General features: G+C 57.3%; 3 protein-coding genes, 1 long non-coding RNA gene and 2 other non-coding genes across 7 annotated transcripts; 2 read left to right on the top strand and 4 right to left on the bottom strand.

Moving 5' to 3' along the window:
• The first annotated feature begins 639 nt into the window (after positions 1-639).
• Positions 640-7,182, top strand: DIPK1B (divergent protein kinase domain 1B). The gene is made up of 5 exons (XM_054646318.2): positions 640-839; positions 3,138-3,272; positions 4,471-4,578; positions 4,706-4,882; positions 5,400-7,182. The coding sequence occupies exons 1-5, from the start codon at positions 777-779 to the stop codon at positions 6,210-6,212; spliced, it is 1,296 nt and encodes a 431-aa protein (XP_054502293.1). The 5' UTR covers positions 640-776; the 3' UTR covers positions 6,213-7,182.
• A 1,289-nt stretch (positions 7,183-8,471) lies between these two features.
• On the bottom strand, positions 8,472-11,510 carry LOC129128790 (uncharacterized). The gene is made up of 4 exons (XR_008535341.2): positions 11,250-11,510; positions 10,688-10,797; positions 10,024-10,064; positions 8,472-8,643 (listed from the first exon to the last, which is right to left on the bottom strand). It is a non-coding gene; the product is annotated as an uncharacterized LOC129128790 (long non-coding RNA).
• Positions 9,862-9,995, bottom strand: LOC129129033 (small nucleolar RNA SNORA17). The gene has a single exon (XR_008535375.1). It is a non-coding gene; the product is annotated as a small nucleolar RNA SNORA17 (small nucleolar RNA).
• On the bottom strand, positions 10,313-10,446 carry LOC129129034 (small nucleolar RNA SNORA17). The gene has a single exon (XR_008535376.1). It is a non-coding gene; the product is annotated as a small nucleolar RNA SNORA17 (small nucleolar RNA).
• Positions 11,511-11,938: 428 nt separating the features above from the next.
• On the bottom strand, positions 11,939-13,658 carry MRPS2 (mitochondrial ribosomal protein S2). 2 transcript variants are annotated; one of them, XM_054646229.2, is made up of 4 exons: positions 13,481-13,658; positions 13,336-13,401; positions 13,079-13,208; positions 11,939-12,810 (listed from the first exon to the last, which is right to left on the bottom strand). In XM_054646229.2, exons 1-4 carry the CDS (start codon positions 13,506-13,508, stop codon positions 12,267-12,269), a joined length of 768 nt encoding a protein of 255 aa, XP_054502204.2. In that variant the 5' UTR covers positions 13,509-13,658; the 3' UTR covers positions 11,939-12,266. The 2 variants fall into 2 exon arrangements, with proteins under 2 accessions (XP_054502204.2, XP_054502205.2); XM_054646230.2 differs by having other exon boundaries at positions 13,336-13,398.
• Positions 13,647-14,552, top strand: PIERCE1 (piercer of microtubule wall 1). Its single transcript, XM_054646231.2, has 3 exons — positions 13,647-13,779; positions 13,858-13,936; positions 14,070-14,552. The coding sequence occupies exons 1-3, from the start codon at positions 13,715-13,717 to the stop codon at positions 14,268-14,270; spliced, it is 345 nt and encodes a 114-aa protein (XP_054502206.1). The 5' UTR covers positions 13,647-13,714; the 3' UTR covers positions 14,271-14,552.
• The last annotated feature ends 13 nt before the right edge of the window (positions 14,553-14,565 follow it).

Raw genomic sequence — 14,565 nt, 5'->3', positions numbered from 1 at the left:
GGACACTAAGTCTTGCCCTGAGGTTTCCCTGCCCAGACAGTGCAAACAGGGAGGACCAGCCAGTGCTGCTGCTGGGATTCAGGATGGGAAAAGACACAGCAAGGAGGAGAAGGAGTGGCAGTGATGGCAGGGCTCAGGCTGGAGGGATGCAGCCCCGAGCTGTGCTCGCAGGTTACCTGCTATGGGTAACAAGGAGGGAGTCTGGCCCTCTGCCACCCAAAATGGCTTTGAATAAACCTGGAGTTGCTGTGAGTGCTGGCGGCCAGGTGGGATCAGCATCTCCACAGACCACTCCCTGCTCTGTCAGGATCATCAGCCAGGGCTGGGAGAGCCCCTGTGTGGCGAGGTGAGCCTGGGGATGGGATCCCCGAGTGGGTGGAACCCCGGAATTTGAGATGGGCATGGCGATGCGATCCTCAAGTGGGACGCGCGGGTGGATGGGGCATGCCCCCCCCCGGGTGGGATGCCCAGATGCGGAGCGCTGGACTGGGCTTGCCCCTGCGGGGCCGAGCGGGGCCGTGGCGGGCAGCAGCCCCCGGCTCCCCGGGCTGCGGCGGAGCTGCGAGCGCCGCCCCCGCCTCCCGCACCGCCCCGCGCCGGGCGGAGCCGCCGAGCCCCGCGGGCCGGGCCGGGCGCTGCGGCGGAGCGAGCGGCGCGGCTGGGCCCCCCTTGGCGGGACCCCGGCCCCCCCCGGCCCCGGCGGCGGAGCGGGGGCCGCGGCCGCCCCGGCCATGCCCCCCGGAGCCTGAGGCCCGCGGCCGCGGGGCGCCCGCAGCATGCGGAGGATCCGGCGGCTGGTGCATCTGGTGCTGTTCTGCCCCTTCTCCAAGGGCCTGCAGGTACCGGCAGAGGGAGGATGCGCCGGGATGGAGGATGCGGGCGCGGGGATGCGCCGGGCCGGGGGGATGCGCTGGGATGCGGGCTCGGGGATGCCCGTCTCCGCATGCTGGCACCGGCCGTGCACAAAGGGACGCTCCGCCTCGGTTCCCCCGACGCCGGTGCGAGGAGCCGGGGGCCGGGCAGCGGCACCGCCGGGGTCTGGAGCGGCACCGGGGGTCTGGAGCAGCAGCCGGGGCCGCAGCGGTTGCATAACCCGCGCCGCGCTCCGCCGTGCCGGAGCCGGGGAGCACCGGGGCAGCCCGGGCGGCAGCCCGCAGCGCTGGGTGAAGCCGCCGATGCAGCAGGGCAGGGATGGCTCCTTCCTTCTCTTTCTTTCTTTATTTTCCCTCCTCTTCCCATCCCTGAGCCGGGCACCTCCCTCAGATCTCCAGGGATGCTGGGGCCGGGGATGTCGGGGATGCTGGAATGGGGGTTTTCTCTGCAGCCGTGGGATGGGAAAGCCTGACTGTGGCAAAGATCCTGGACCAGAGGGGTTATCCCGGAGGGGATGAGGGAGGGCATGCCCGGTGGGCAGAGGGTGCTGGCAGGAGGTGGGTGCAGAGCTGGGAGTGCTGTGAAACAGCCCCTGTGTTTCCCGGGGAGCCACAGGGATGGAGCAGGATTTTGTTGATGCTGCATCCATTTTGCCTTTGAAGTCAGCCCCAGCTCAAAGTCACTTTCATATCCTCCCGAGTCACTCTAAAACTAAACACAGCAACTCTCACAGGGTAACACCCTTCAGTGCAGGGAAGGCAATGGGGAGAGAATCCCCTGTGCCTTGAGACTGAGGCACTGGAGGAACACTCAAAATCCAAGCAAATCTCAGGGGAACCTCTCATTGAAATGCATCCCCCACTCCCACATTTCTTTCCACCCTTTAGGGGGTGATGAAGCCAGAGCTCCCCATGCCATGCTCAGGCAGCAGTCCTGACTCCCCTTCTGCCTCAGGAACATTATGGATTCTAAGTCAGAATAAGTAAAAAGTGACATTTTGGCTATTCCAGAGTTCTCCAAGACATATCTCTAGTGGGAAGTCCCTGGAAGAGCCCCTTTGCTGAGGGCAGGGAGCCTCACGCAGCCACCCTGGGCAGTTTTGGGGGTTCCTGTGCTGGGGGGGATCTCAGGGTCTCAGTGTGTCTGACTTCAGGGCCATGAGCCGGTTCTCAGCTCACAGGAGCAGCCACCTACACTTTGTCTTTGCCAAATCCTGGCTGTGCTTGGCTTCTCTTTAATTTAATTTCACATTAATTAGCAGTGCCATTGCTTCACAGGCAAGCTGGGCACCCTGGCCCTCTTCACACTTTAGGGTTTCCAATTAGTGGGAGAAATGTCATGATCTCGAGGCAGACCTGCCTGCTCTCACCCTCACTGCCCATTCCTGCGGCTCCCAGAGCCCTGACAGCTCCTGGAAAGGGGCTGAGGAGGAGCATTTTGGAGGTGGGGAGGGGTTTTGGGCTACAAGACCCAAGCGAGGATCCCTGGCAGGTTTTGAAGGTGCTGCACCCACCCAGATCCAGCCCTATCCCAGCAGCAGGTTGTGAGGAGGGAGAAGGGTTTGGAGGTGGTCAAAGGCCGAGGGTTCTGTAGAATTACCTCCAGAAAAGGGATGGAAGGTTTTGTTTAGTGCAAGGATTCATTCCCTGCCCTTTGGAACTGCTGGGATCTGTTCTGTTACACGAGCCAGGTGAGCAGCCTCTCTTGCAAGAGGCCAGATGGCAGCAGTGCTGCTGTGCCAGGGTCAGGGGGGAGGAAACAAAGCCAAAAAACCAAATTCCTACTGAGAGCCTCTGAGTTGTTTGCACAGAGCATCACCTGTGAGCTCCCAGGTTTGTTACTCACCCACCCCCACACGGGAACTGCTGTTGGGAGCTTCCCCTGCCTGTGGGGCTGTGTAAAGGGGGGTTCTGCTGAGAGGGGTCCCCCCAAACAGGAGCAGAGCTCCTGCACTCCCACTGGGACACCCCAGGCTTGCACAGGGCAGGAGAGCGGGAGGATGTGGCCACAGCTCCCAGGGATGCACAGCACCCAGCTCCTTGCAGCCCAGCCTGCTAATCCCCCTGCTTTTAGGGAATTTTAAGTGACCTACTTGCAGCAGGAGTTGCATAAGAGACTGATGAATATATATAAAAAAGGCTGAAGGTTTCCCCAGCGCTCAGGTCGGTTTGTGTGGCAGAAGCCGTCCTTGGCCAGCTGCCGCTGCCCTGGGCAAAGCCCTGCCCTTCCAAAAGGGTTTCAACAGCATTTCCTTTGCCTTGCAGGGCCGCCTCCCGGGCATCAAGGTGAAGTACCTGCTGGTGGTGTGGCTGGGCATCTTCGTGGGCAGCTGGGTGGCCTACATGCACTACTCGTCCTACTCGGAGCTGTGCCGCGGCCACGTCTGCCGGATGATCATCGTGAGTGGCAGCACAGCCCCGTGGCTCCTGTCCTGTCTGGGAGCCCCAAAGCTGGGAGGAGGAGCCCTGCTGGCAGCTGCTGCCCTGATGCTGTCCCCAGCATGGCACGGAGCTCAGGGCAGGGGGGTGACCTTACCCTGCCAGGGTGATGGTGGAACAATTCCGTGAGATGTCAGAGGGAAGCAGCCAGGGCAGATGTGAGCAGATCCATGTCTGTGCAGATGAAGCTGGAATGTCAGGGCAGGGAGCAGGATCTGTGGGCAGGGACAGCATCACAGCAGTGCCCTCTGGGCTCTGCAGAGCAGGAGGAACAAGGGAGCATTCTCTCCATGGTACCTGTCTGTGGCTGCTGAGGAGCCCTAAGGAAAGCAGCAGAGCTCTGTGTGGCTGCCTGGCTCTGTGTGTTTTGCCCTGTTTGGGGTTTGCAGTGTGGTGCATGTTCCGTGTTCCCCATGGGATGTCCCCAGGAGTGCTGTGTGTGCCCCTGGCATGGGAGTGGGTCTCAGCCCAGCCCAGGCGAGGAGGGGGAGCTGGGCTGTGTCAGAACAAGCCTTGTTGATCAATCCCTCAGCAGAGAAGGGAGGCAGGAATTGCCATAACAACAGCGACAATCGTTTAATTTGATTTTCTGCCTGACTCCGACCGCGGGGTCTTGGGTGCTAATTCCTGCTTGGAACTGGGGCTTCCAGGCACCGTGTCTGGCCATGTCCTCTGTGAGCAGGTCCAAGGGTTAATTCCCATCCACAGCAGAAAAAAAAGGGAAAAGATGCAGTGAATGTCTGCAGCTCCAGTTTCCAGCCCTGAGGCTGCTGTGCCCTCACTGAGGAGCTGCAGAGCTGCAGCCTCTCCTGCCCAGGGATGTCTCCAGCTCCAGCCTGGCCGTGGATCAGAGCCACTGTCTGTCCCTGTCCCTCTCCCTGCCACCCCCTAGACTGGGGCCAGCCTGCTCCACAGCAGGGACTGCTGCTCTGCTGAGCAGCCTGAGCCTGTGCTTCCTCACCCAACTCCACGCTGCCCTCTCCTCCAGCCCAGGAAGTTCTCCCAATCCCCTGGATTTGCAGCAGCAGCATCCAGGAACAAATCCCTGAGATCCCTCCAGCAGCACAGGGGTCCCTGCCAGCCCAAGGCACTGAGCCATCCCTAAGGGCCAGTAGAAATCTGTCCCTGCTGAGCTCCTCTCTCTCCTTGCCCTCTCCAGTGTGACCAGTACAAGAAAGGGATCATTTCTGGCTCCACGTGCAAGGACCTGTGTGAGGAGCGTGGCCTCCTGTTCCAGCACTGCCTCTCCTCCTCCCCCAGCCAGCAGGTAGGCCTGTGCCCCCCACCCATGCCAGGGCCGGGCACCAGCCCCAAACCCTGCACATCTCCCCCTGCGTCCATCCCAAACCAGAACCCAGATCCCTCCACCTGCTGTGCCCCTCCCTGTGCTCCAGGTTTACAGAGGGCTCTGGAGGGACAGGGAGGTGATCATCAAATGTGGCATTGGGGAGGCCCTGAGGGCCGAGAGCCGCCCGGACTCTGTGCCCAGGAGGGACCTGGTGCTCTTCGACAAACCCACCCGGGGAACCTCCATGGACGAGTTCAAGGAAATGCTCCTCAACTTCCTGAAGGTCAGTGCAGGGCCCTGTGGGATCCCACAGCCCTGGCATGGCTCCTGAGAGTCAGAAACACCAATTGTGTTTTTCCTTCCCTTTGAACGAGAGCTCCTCCTGCCCGTGCCCCCCACCCACGGCTGGTGCCAGTGCCAGGCACTGATTAGTGGAGGAAATAAGTTCTTCTCTGTGAGATTTCAGTAGCAGCATCCCTGAGGTGGCTGTGCCACGGCTGTGGGTGGCATCTGTGCTGGGCAGAGCTGAACTGGTGGCCCTGGTAGTTACCCCTGTTGGGGCTTCTGCAGCAGTGGTGGGGTAGCAGCTCTGGCAGGAGGCTCTAGAGCAGTCCTGAGGCTGGGGAAATTCTGCTGGAGCTGGATCTGCCCACACATGGTGTGGCACGGGATTTTCTGGAGCGTCACCATTTCTTCCCCTCCCCAGCTCATTTCTTTGCTCCCCCAGTCCTGTTTTGTGATGTGACACTCAAACATGGAGAACTGTGAGTGTCTGATGCCACTTCTTGTGCTGTTTGCAGTCCAAGCTGGGGGATCAGCCATCTCTTCCTGCCTTGGTGAGCCGGATCATCACCATGGCAGACGTGAACCGTGACGGGAAGGTGTCCCTGGCAGAGGCCAAATCCATCTGGGCGCTGCTTCAGCTCAACGAGTTCCTCCTCATGTTCTCCTTGCACGAGAAGGAGCACACGGCCAAGCTGCTGGGGCACTGCGGGGACCTTTATGTCACCGAGAAGATTCCCCACACCTCCCTCTACGGGGTGGACGTCCCCCCTTTCCTGCAGTCCCTGCTGCCTTCCCTCGCCCACCAGCTCATCCACCAGTGGTTTGCGCCGGCCTGGCCCCGGCGCGCCAAGATCGCCATCGGCCTCCTGGAGTTTGTGGAGGAAATCTTCCATGGGACCTACGGGAGCTTCTACATCTGTGAGAGCAGCCTCAGGAACGTGGGCTACAACGACAAGTTCGACTTCAAAATGGTCAACCTGCGCAAGGTGGCCACGGAGATGACAATCAGAGGCTTCCTCAAGGGCCGGCACTGTGAGCAGAACGGGGACTGCACCTACGGGCGGGACTGCACGGCCACGTGTGACAAGCTCCTGAAGCAGTGCAAGAGCGACGTGGTGCAGCCCAACCTGGCCAAGGTGTGCGGGCTGCTGCAGGACTATCTGCTCTATGGAGCTCCCCTGGAGCTGAAGGAAGAGCTGCAGAAACAGCTCCGAACTTGCATGACCCTCAGTGGCCTGGCCAGCCAGATGGAAGTGCACCATTCCCTCGTGCTCAACAACCTCAAGACCTTGCTCTGGAAGAAGATTTCCAACACCAAATATTCCTAACGGGGGAAGCACGGCCCTGAAATTTCCACCTGTGAGCTTGGAGCAAGGTCCAAGGGCTGAAGGCCTGTTTCTCCATTCTCTCCCCCCCAGGAAAAACACACCCTGCACAGGGAGTTCAGCAGAGCTGCAGCCCCTTCTCCTTCATGGAAAACCAACATCATGACTTGCACCACCACCCAGCAACATCAGGGATGGGTTGGCAGGAGCGGAGCTGGGACACGGAGCTGGGCTGAGCAGGTTTGGGGGAGGAAGGAGACACAGAAAGGGATGAGGAAGCAGAGCCCAGCTGGATGCATCAAACTGTTCCTTGATGAGCAGGAAAGCAGAGCAAAGCGATGGGAATGAATCATTCATGCTGTACTTGTCACATCTCCTTTTGAGGAACGGCTCTGATGTAAATAAACAGCTTTTACGTGAATCACACCCGTCCATCAATAGCCAAACAGCAGCCTGTTAAGTACCAGCTTGTTTGTGATCTAAAAAGGAGGAAAAGGTAGATTTCCCCTTTCAAAAGTCTCTCCTTAAGTGTCTGAGTCATCTGCCATCAGCTCCAGCTGTCACACAGGAAGCAGATCAGCTGTCTGTTGCACCGTGGAGAATCGTGGCAGTTCTTTGGTTCCGTTTTTAAGTGCCTGACCCTGACAGTGATGCCGTGGCTTGTGAGAGGCTCCCCCCAGCTGCTCCTGCCCCCAGTCTGGAATTGGCAGCACAAGCCATTCCCTCACGTGTCCGCTCTGGAAGCGGCCGAGGCCAAGGATGGCTTAAAGGCAAAGGGCTAAACACGAACCGTTGTGACCCCTCCGTGTGCTCGGCTGTCACTGCCCACCACGCTCAGAGCAGGGATAAGCCAACCCCTCCGTTTAATTCTCCAAAAACTAAGCTGGGCTTGCCCTGCAGAGGTTGAAGGTTAATACCAGAATAATCCAGTGCTTCTCTCATTATTAAAATGAATTTCCAGGCAAAGCTTTTAGCAGGTCTCCAGACATTTTTTTTTTTGGCTGTGTCTGTGCTCCCAGGGCTCCAGCTATGGCTGTTTCCTTGAAATGCTCAATTATAGCAATCTTAGAGCTCTGGGCAGGGAGGAAGAGCTGGATAAACTCCCCCAAGGTTGCTCTGTTCCCAGCACAGCCATATTCCTGCTGCTGGAGCATGTGCTGCTTCTCCTGCCAACAGTTCCTTAGGGAAGCGAGTGTGCAGCTGATGTGCAATCACAGAATAAAAATACACCTGACACTGCAGCACCAGGGCTGCAAATTTAGGAGCCCTTTGGGGACAAATATCAGGATTTTTCTTGTGTTGGTTCTTTAGGCTCCTCATCACCTCTCACTGGGCAGATTTTGGTGTCAGGGGTGCTGTGTCCAACAGAGCCACCAGAGCTCAGTCCCTGCTGAGGAGTGGCCTGTGGGATGTGATTTATCCATGCAGAGGGTGAGCACTCCCAAGGATTCTGTGTTTGAAGGGCTCCTCAGCCTGGACTGGGTATGGGCAGCACCAAGGTCCTGTCTGCAGGTGCAGGGGAGGGAAGGCAGGGCTGGAATTCCCTGGAATTCAGCAATGAGGCTCCAGGCTCCTCATCCCTTGTCCTGCATCCCCATGGCAACAGCTCCCCTGACAAATCCAGCTCCTCCTGCCATTAGCAGAGGAATCCAAGCCCTTGCCAAAATCCCCTCCTCAGGGAGGCAGAAAAACCACTTTCCATCCTTCCCTCCATTGTTTACTCCCACTAAATCCCTGCTGTTCCCTTCCCTCAAAGCAGTGCTAAAGCACCTGGAGAAGTGGAGGAAAACAATTTCCCCAACATCAGAACCTCTCTAAATATTTGTGAAGAGGTGGCCCCTGTAGTTGAGGGACCAGGCCCTGTCAGTTTAATTGAAATGAAGACACTTGTGGCAGCAACTGTTCCATTAATGCACACCCCCGTGGCCCTGGACACGCCCAGGAATTCTGCTCATCACTAATAAAAAGCACAAAGTGAGTGCAGTTTACAAACCACTCCTGGATACAGGAGAGAAATGAGTCAAGGCAAAGCTGTTTTACACCCAAATTCCTCCAGATTCCCCACAGGAGATGGAAAAAAAGCCAGGATACTCCAAGACTGATAATCTGATCTCACTGGATCCCCTTTGTGCCCAAGAGGATTGAGGTAAAACCTAAATTGCTTTAAAACAGTCCTAAATTCTCATTTCCACAAAGTCTTACATCCTAAAATGGATAAAAAAATAGCATTACTTGGGGTGCTACAAACACACAGCATAATCCTTTCAGTCTTGTAGGTGGCATCTTTATTTAGGTTTTTTTATTTTATTTAAATCCTTCTTAACCATGTAGAGAAAACACAGATGATCAAGTTTTAGGAATCTCCAAGCCATCAGACGTGGATGCTGCCAACGAGTTCTCAGTTTGTCAGACATTCTGCAGCTCAAGGCATAATCTGCAAATAAAAAAATAAGGCCCAGGATGTCAGAAAAGTTGAAAAACAGGCAAGAAAAGGGAGCAATAAAGTCAATACTAATGAGCTAATTAACCCTTGCCATCCAGACTCTGGTGCCCTCACTGTCTTGGGATTGTCCCAAGAGTTTTCACATCCCAGAAGGAAATAAAGACGAAATATAAAATGAAAAGATATTTTAAGGCTCTGTTATCAGGGTTCACAAGGAAACTTTGAGCCAGGGAATGCCTTCAGTTCAGAAGGACATGGCACAAATTTAGGAGAAGTTCTTTGGCAAGACATCAGAAGGGTTTTGGAAAAATATCTGGCTGGGGGAGTTTAGGAAAGGGATGATTTAAGAGCAGGATAGCTGGAGCCTGCTCTGGGTTATTCCATCACTCCCTAAAAATCCAAGGTGAGTTTGCCAACCTTGGTGCAGAGCCAAGCTATTAATAGTGCAGGGAAAAAAAAATCTGAGCTTATTCCAGCCTTTAAAGCCATGACATAAACCAGTCCTTGATGATGAAGAGCTGTGCTATGTGCAGAGAGATTTTTAATTTCTCTAAACCACTTATATGTGAAACATTCACGTTTTCCACAGCCGAGAGCCACTTTTTCCTTCAGTAAAGCAATATCCATGGCCCAGGAGTGCTGCCTGGGGAAGGGCAGTTCCAGAAAATGCCATCAGAAAAATGTTCATGGTTCTGCTGTGCCTCACACAGGGAGCTCTAAAGAGACACTCATTAGCACTCAGTGCCCACACAGCACCCCTGGAGTGAGGAAAGCCTGATGAAAAACCCCAAACACAGACTGCAGGGTTAAAGAAGTAAAGGAATTTAAATAAAAGAGCCACATCCTCAAGCATAACCACATCCCCACAACCTCATTAACATTCTTTTCCAAAGCCAGTGACTTTTGCCAGTTAAAGGTCTCACTTTGCCCCACTGAGGCCCCTCTGGCCCTGTAATGGCCATTTAATGAGGTTTCCCATTTAGCAGTGCCAGAGTCACTCACTGCAAAGCTCAGGGTCACAGGCTCTGCCTGCCCAGAGCTGCTCTTGGTGTCCCTCAAGCACCATTTGGATACAGGGACACCTGTGCACAGGGTTTGGAGCAAGCTGGCACAGCAAAGGGTGTCCCTGATGAAGAGAAGGACCGAAGGACAGTGTCCATCCTCCACCATTCCCCATTAAAGGCAAGAGAGAGCAGGAAAGGAACAGGAAATGTCAGGTTGTTGAGCAATCCTGAGAGCTCACAGGGCTCAGAGCACCAGGGAAGACCTCGCCTGTCGCTGTCTGCCACCGAATGACACAGACGTGGCACTGCAGCCACGCCTGCAACACGAGCTGGGGCAGGGCCGGCACCTCCCAGCTCTGCAGCTCACCTGGGCTGGGCTCCTCGGGGCTGCCTCGGCTCAGGGCTGCTCTGGAAAAGAGGGAAACACAAGCACAGCCTTTAGACACAGCCCAAAGCCAGGCTACACACCTGCTGGTTCACTGGCAGCAGGGATTTAAAATCACTTCCACTCATTCTTCTGTAACACAAGTGGCACCCACAGGATCACAAACCCACGTGCAGCCTGTGCTGCACAGAACAGAACCTCCCCTTATGCAGATGCCACATCCCCATCAGTTCTGAGCTGGTTTTCCCTGTCTCCTTTCAGGCTGATAAAGGATGTCAGGCTATCAATCACTCTGAGTGCTCACGGGGTGCAGAACACACGAGCGTAGAACATAGCCTGGGTCTCTCTTGCCACTCTTTGACACAAAGATGCCACAGCAGCCATCTCTGCAACGCCAGTGGCAGCCTGGGGGGAGCAAATAACCCAAAACCACCGGAAAAATGTAATTATGGGTGGGTGCCCATCCCTGCAAGTGTTCAAGGTCTGGCTGGATGCAGCTCTGAGCAGCCTGGGAGAGTGGAAGGACTTCCTTTCAATCCAAACCATTCCATGATTCTGTTATAAGAAGATTTTTATTACTATTTAAAAGCAGTGCTACAAAGGTATTTGCTGCATGTGCAGATACCATGTGTAACACTCCACTTACAGTTAGCAAAGTCGCTGAAGCTTCTTGGGCAGCCTTTTTCTGAAGGCTCACCCTTTATTTCTGAAGTCACACCATCCTGGTCACTTCATTTTTTTTTGTCCACTGCCAGGCTGAAGAAAGAAAAACAAAGGAGAAATGCTGTTAATAATTGCCTAACAACCTTTTTTGGTGAAGCACACCATTTAACTAGAAACCAGCGAATTACAACGCTTAAAAGAAACATATCTACTGAAGATTCATGCAAGCTACTGAAATAATTGAAAACCTGAAAGCCTTAAATTTTCTTCATTTTTTTCAGTAGAGTATATTAAAAATACACATCTGTGTATGCTTTATATTATAAATATATATACCTCAAAATATATTCGGTTCACAATATATGGACATGTTATTGATATCACATTAATATATTAATAATACAGATATTTTGCTTCCAGCGCACTCCACGATGTGCGCGATCTTCAGCGCACGTGGCAGCTCCGGGAGCCCCCCGAGCCCCGGGGCCGCTCGGGGCCGGGCCGGGCCGCGGGGCTGAGGGGAAAGGGCCGTTCCCCAGCCTCACCTCGCCCGGCTGCTCCCGCCGCAGCCGCTCAGCGCCGGGGCCGGCGGGAAGCAGCACCGGCCCTGAGGAAGCCTCGCCAGAACATGGCGGGGGAAGGCGCAGCTGTGGAGTCGCCTCCATCAGCACCGGTTTTCTGCGCCTGAGGGACGCAGGGCTTCCCGCTGGCCGCGCCGGGAGAGGCCGATCCCGATCCCGGTCCCTCTGAGGCACCGCAGCTGCTCCGCTCCCGCCGCCCCGCGCCCGCCGAAAGGGAAGCGCGCACCTCACTTCACCCTTATATAGTGCGGGAGCGGCCGCGCGTGCGCACTCGCTCTGCCCCCTGCGAGCGCCCCCTGCCGGGTGGGAGGACCCAGAGCCGGGGGAGGGCGGGGCCAGGACCGTGGCCGGGGACACGGGACACCGGATCCATGCCCGGGAGTGCTCCAGGGCCTCCCACGGAGACATGAGGCTACTAAAAGATGGATATCCCTTTTCTCAGCTGCTCCTGGAGTCCCCCACCTCCCGTGGTGGCAAAGGTTGGGCTCCCAGCGTGTCCTGGGACAAAGTGGGGACCTTCCGACCCCCACTGGGGATCCTCGCACCCTGCACAAGCCACCCTGAAATATCCCCAGCTTGGGTGCATCCTTTCCGTCCCACTGCCTTGACCAGGCTCCCCATCCCATTCCACTAGGGAAAACTCCAAAAAAGGATCACAGGGATAAATCCCTTTATTTGCTAAGAACAGACACAAGATACAAGTGGTTTCAGGTGAAATCATGAGCTCAGGAAAGCCGCAGAACAGCTGCACCTCCCTGCAACAGTGACAAACTCAAGGACAGGAGCCTGGCTCCATTTTCCCTTGCATTGCTCTGGACAATTTTTTGGCGCTGGAGACCCTCCACGGCTGTGACTGCTGTGGGATCACCGTGCACAGGGCTGGGGGTCCCTTCCCTGCCAGCCAGCTGTGCCAACAGCGGTGCTGGACGCAGAGCCAGCCCTGTGGAGTGGAGCAGAGGCACTGAGCCCATCCCCGGGGCTCTACTTGCCCTGGGCTTTCCTCTGCAGCTCCTCGACGGCCTCGCTCTGCCGCCTCTTGTCCTTGGCACGGATGATGGTCATCCTGAAGAGCCTGCAGTAGAGCTCCACGGCCGCGGGGCTGTCGTCATTCCCGGGAATGGGGTAGGTGATCAAACACGGGTTGCAGTTCGTGTCCACCACCCCGACCGTGGGGATGTTCATCTTGGCCGCATCGCGGATGGCCACGTGCGGCTCGAAGACGTTGTTGAGGGTGCTGAGGAAGATGAGGAGGTCGGGCAGGCGCACGCCGGGGCCAAACTGGATGTGGGCGTTGGTGAGGAGCCCGCCCTGCCAGTAGCGGGTGTGCGCATACTCCCCGCACGCCCGCGCCGTGCTCTCGACCAGGTGGCAGAACTGGCGCCGGCGGCTGACGAAGAGGATGATGCCCCCTCGGTAGGCCACGTGGGCCGTGAAGTTGAGGGCCAGCTGCAGGTGCTGCATGGTCTGATCCAGGTCGATGATGTCATGATCCAGGCGGCAGCCGAAGATGTAGGGCTCCATGAACCTGCGGGGGCAGCGGGAGGGACATGGGGATGGGGTGTGCAGGCATGGAGCGTTCCTGCCATGCTCCTGCTCCTGGCTGACAGCACAGGTGTGCTCTGCAGAGAGCCCTGTGTCTGTCCCAGTGTCACACCCTCCCAGTGCCCACACTGGGGGGATCCCTGTACCCTGCCCTGTGTGGGCAGCTCCAGGCTCAGACCAATCCAGCAGATGCGGTCTGGGGAAGCATTCCTGATGTCAACAAGCACTGCATCACGAAAAGCATCACTCACCTGTGCCGACATCCCTTTTTGTGGCCCAGGTGCACCCGAGCATCAAAGAGATCTTTCAGGGTGAAGAGCTCCTTCACGCTGAAGAAGTCGGGGTGGCTGAGAGGCTCTGTCAGCAGCTTGTCATCGTCAGCTGAGAGAGGGGAAACAAATACTCACTGTGTTTGGGGGGACGAGCCGGCACTGCAGAGAGGATGCACGGTGCCCGGTTCGTATCGCCGCACGGGGCTGGGGTGCCAGGGGTGCCCGGCAGCACTCACCGCGGGGCTGGCTGCCTGCCGGGGCCGGGACCGGGGCCGGGACGGTGCTGTAGAGCCGCGGGGCTGCTGCGGGACAGAAACACGCGGGTCACACGGGGATGGCCGGGGCGCTCCGGGCCGGACCGGGCCGGGCCCCGCTGCTCACCTGCCCGCAGGAGCCGCGGCAGCGCCATGCTCCGAGCCCGCCACAGGGAACGGACGAGCAGGAGCAGGAGGAGGAGGAGAGGGGGAAGGTCAGCGGCGCTTTCCGCTTCCTGCGGGGCGGGGCGGGCGCAGCTCGGGGCGGTTGCGGTCGCTGCCCGCCCTCCGCCTCTGGTCGCCGGGTAACGGCGGCTGTCTGTCCCCGCGGCCCGGCCCGGCCCGGCCCGGCGGCTCCGCCATGGCCGAGCCCAGTCCGGGCGTGCCCCGGCGCTTCGAGGAGCTCACCTTCTACCGCGGCTACGGGTGAGCGCCGGCGCGGAGCTCCCCTGGTGCCCCGGCTCCGGGCGGGCTCCCCGCGCTAGCTGTGCTCTCCCCCCGCAGGCAGCCGCCGCCTCACCCCCGCTTCCGCACCGCCAACCAGACCTACGGCAGCAGGGCCCCCACGGTGCACGAGCTGCCGGTACGAGCACCCCGATGGAGACACGGCCCAAAGCCGCGTCCAGCCCCGTGCCCGGCCGGGCTTTGCAGGTGCTGTCCATGTTTAAAACACCCCTGTCCCCCTCCCCTCCCCGTCCCCTCTGTCGCCCCCGCAGAGCTCCTTCCACATCCTCCCGCACAAGTTTTCGGATCACCTGGGCAGGATTGGCATGTGCAGGAACGAGAGCCTGAACACGGCCCTGGAGAAGAGCCACTGCACCGGCCCCGACACCTTCATCACCGCCTACGAGCACCTGGACTTCCACCCCAGCTACAACCCCAGCGGGCCCTCGCACTGCCGGGACCAGCCGCTCTAGGCAGCTTTTGTCTGCCTTAAAAACGCCCACGGCCAGCCTTGATCCCAAACGGACCCACTAGATTGCAGAGGGAATGTTATTAGGAGTAATATAGTGAAGATTTAATGTGGTTAAGTGTCAGTTAGGTAGCTCATGTGAAGCGTTTTATCTAATTTATCAGCAGCATATAAATACTAGGATAATATAAATTCTGGTTTTATCCCCTTATCCCCTTCTCTGTCACTAATGATCCTTTACACTCTTGCCTTATTTACTACATATCATTAAAAATTAAGATCTAAACTGCTTCTCTACT

Source organism: Agelaius phoeniceus, chromosome 21 (assembly GCF_051311805.1).
Source record: "Agelaius phoeniceus isolate bAgePho1 chromosome 21, bAgePho1.hap1, whole genome shotgun sequence".
NCBI classification, from domain to species: Eukaryota; Metazoa; Chordata; class Aves; order Passeriformes; family Icteridae; genus Agelaius; species Agelaius phoeniceus.
Note: the sequence above shows the minus strand (reverse complement) of the source record. Positions and strands in the feature narration are given on the sequence as shown.

Excerpts from the sequence above, each read along its gene's own strand:
- PIERCE1 (XM_054646231.2), top strand. The coding sequence starts at position 13,715 with ATGGCCGAGCCCAGTCCGGGCGTGCCCCGGCGCTTCGAGGAGCTCACC. Across the intron at positions 13,780-13,857 it reads ACCTTCTACCGCGGCTACGG|GCAGCCGCCGCCTCACCCCC; the intron begins GTGAGCGCCGGC and ends CTCCCCCCGCAG. Across the intron at positions 13,937-14,069 it reads CCACGGTGCACGAGCTGCCG|AGCTCCTTCCACATCCTCCC; the intron begins GTACGAGCACCC and ends TCGCCCCCGCAG.
- DIPK1B (XM_054646318.2), top strand. The coding sequence starts at position 777 with ATGCGGAGGATCCGGCGGCTGGTGCATCTGGTGCTGTTCTGCCCCTTC. Across the intron at positions 3,273-4,470 it reads ACGTCTGCCGGATGATCATC|TGTGACCAGTACAAGAAAGG; the intron begins GTGAGTGGCAGC and ends TGCCCTCTCCAG. Across the intron at positions 4,579-4,705 it reads CCTCCTCCCCCAGCCAGCAG|GTTTACAGAGGGCTCTGGAG; the intron begins GTAGGCCTGTGC and ends CCTGTGCTCCAG.
- MRPS2 (XM_054646229.2), bottom strand. The coding sequence starts at position 13,508 with ATGGCGCTGCCGCGGCTCCTGCGGGCAG. Across the intron at positions 13,402-13,480 it reads GCCGCGGCTCCTGCGGGCAG|CAGCCCCGCGGCTCTACAGC; the intron begins GTGAGCAGCGGG and ends TCTGTCCCGCAG. Across the intron at positions 12,811-13,078 it reads AAAAAGGGATGTCGGCACAG|GTTCATGGAGCCCTACATCT; the intron begins GTGAGTGATGCT and ends CTGCCCCCGCAG.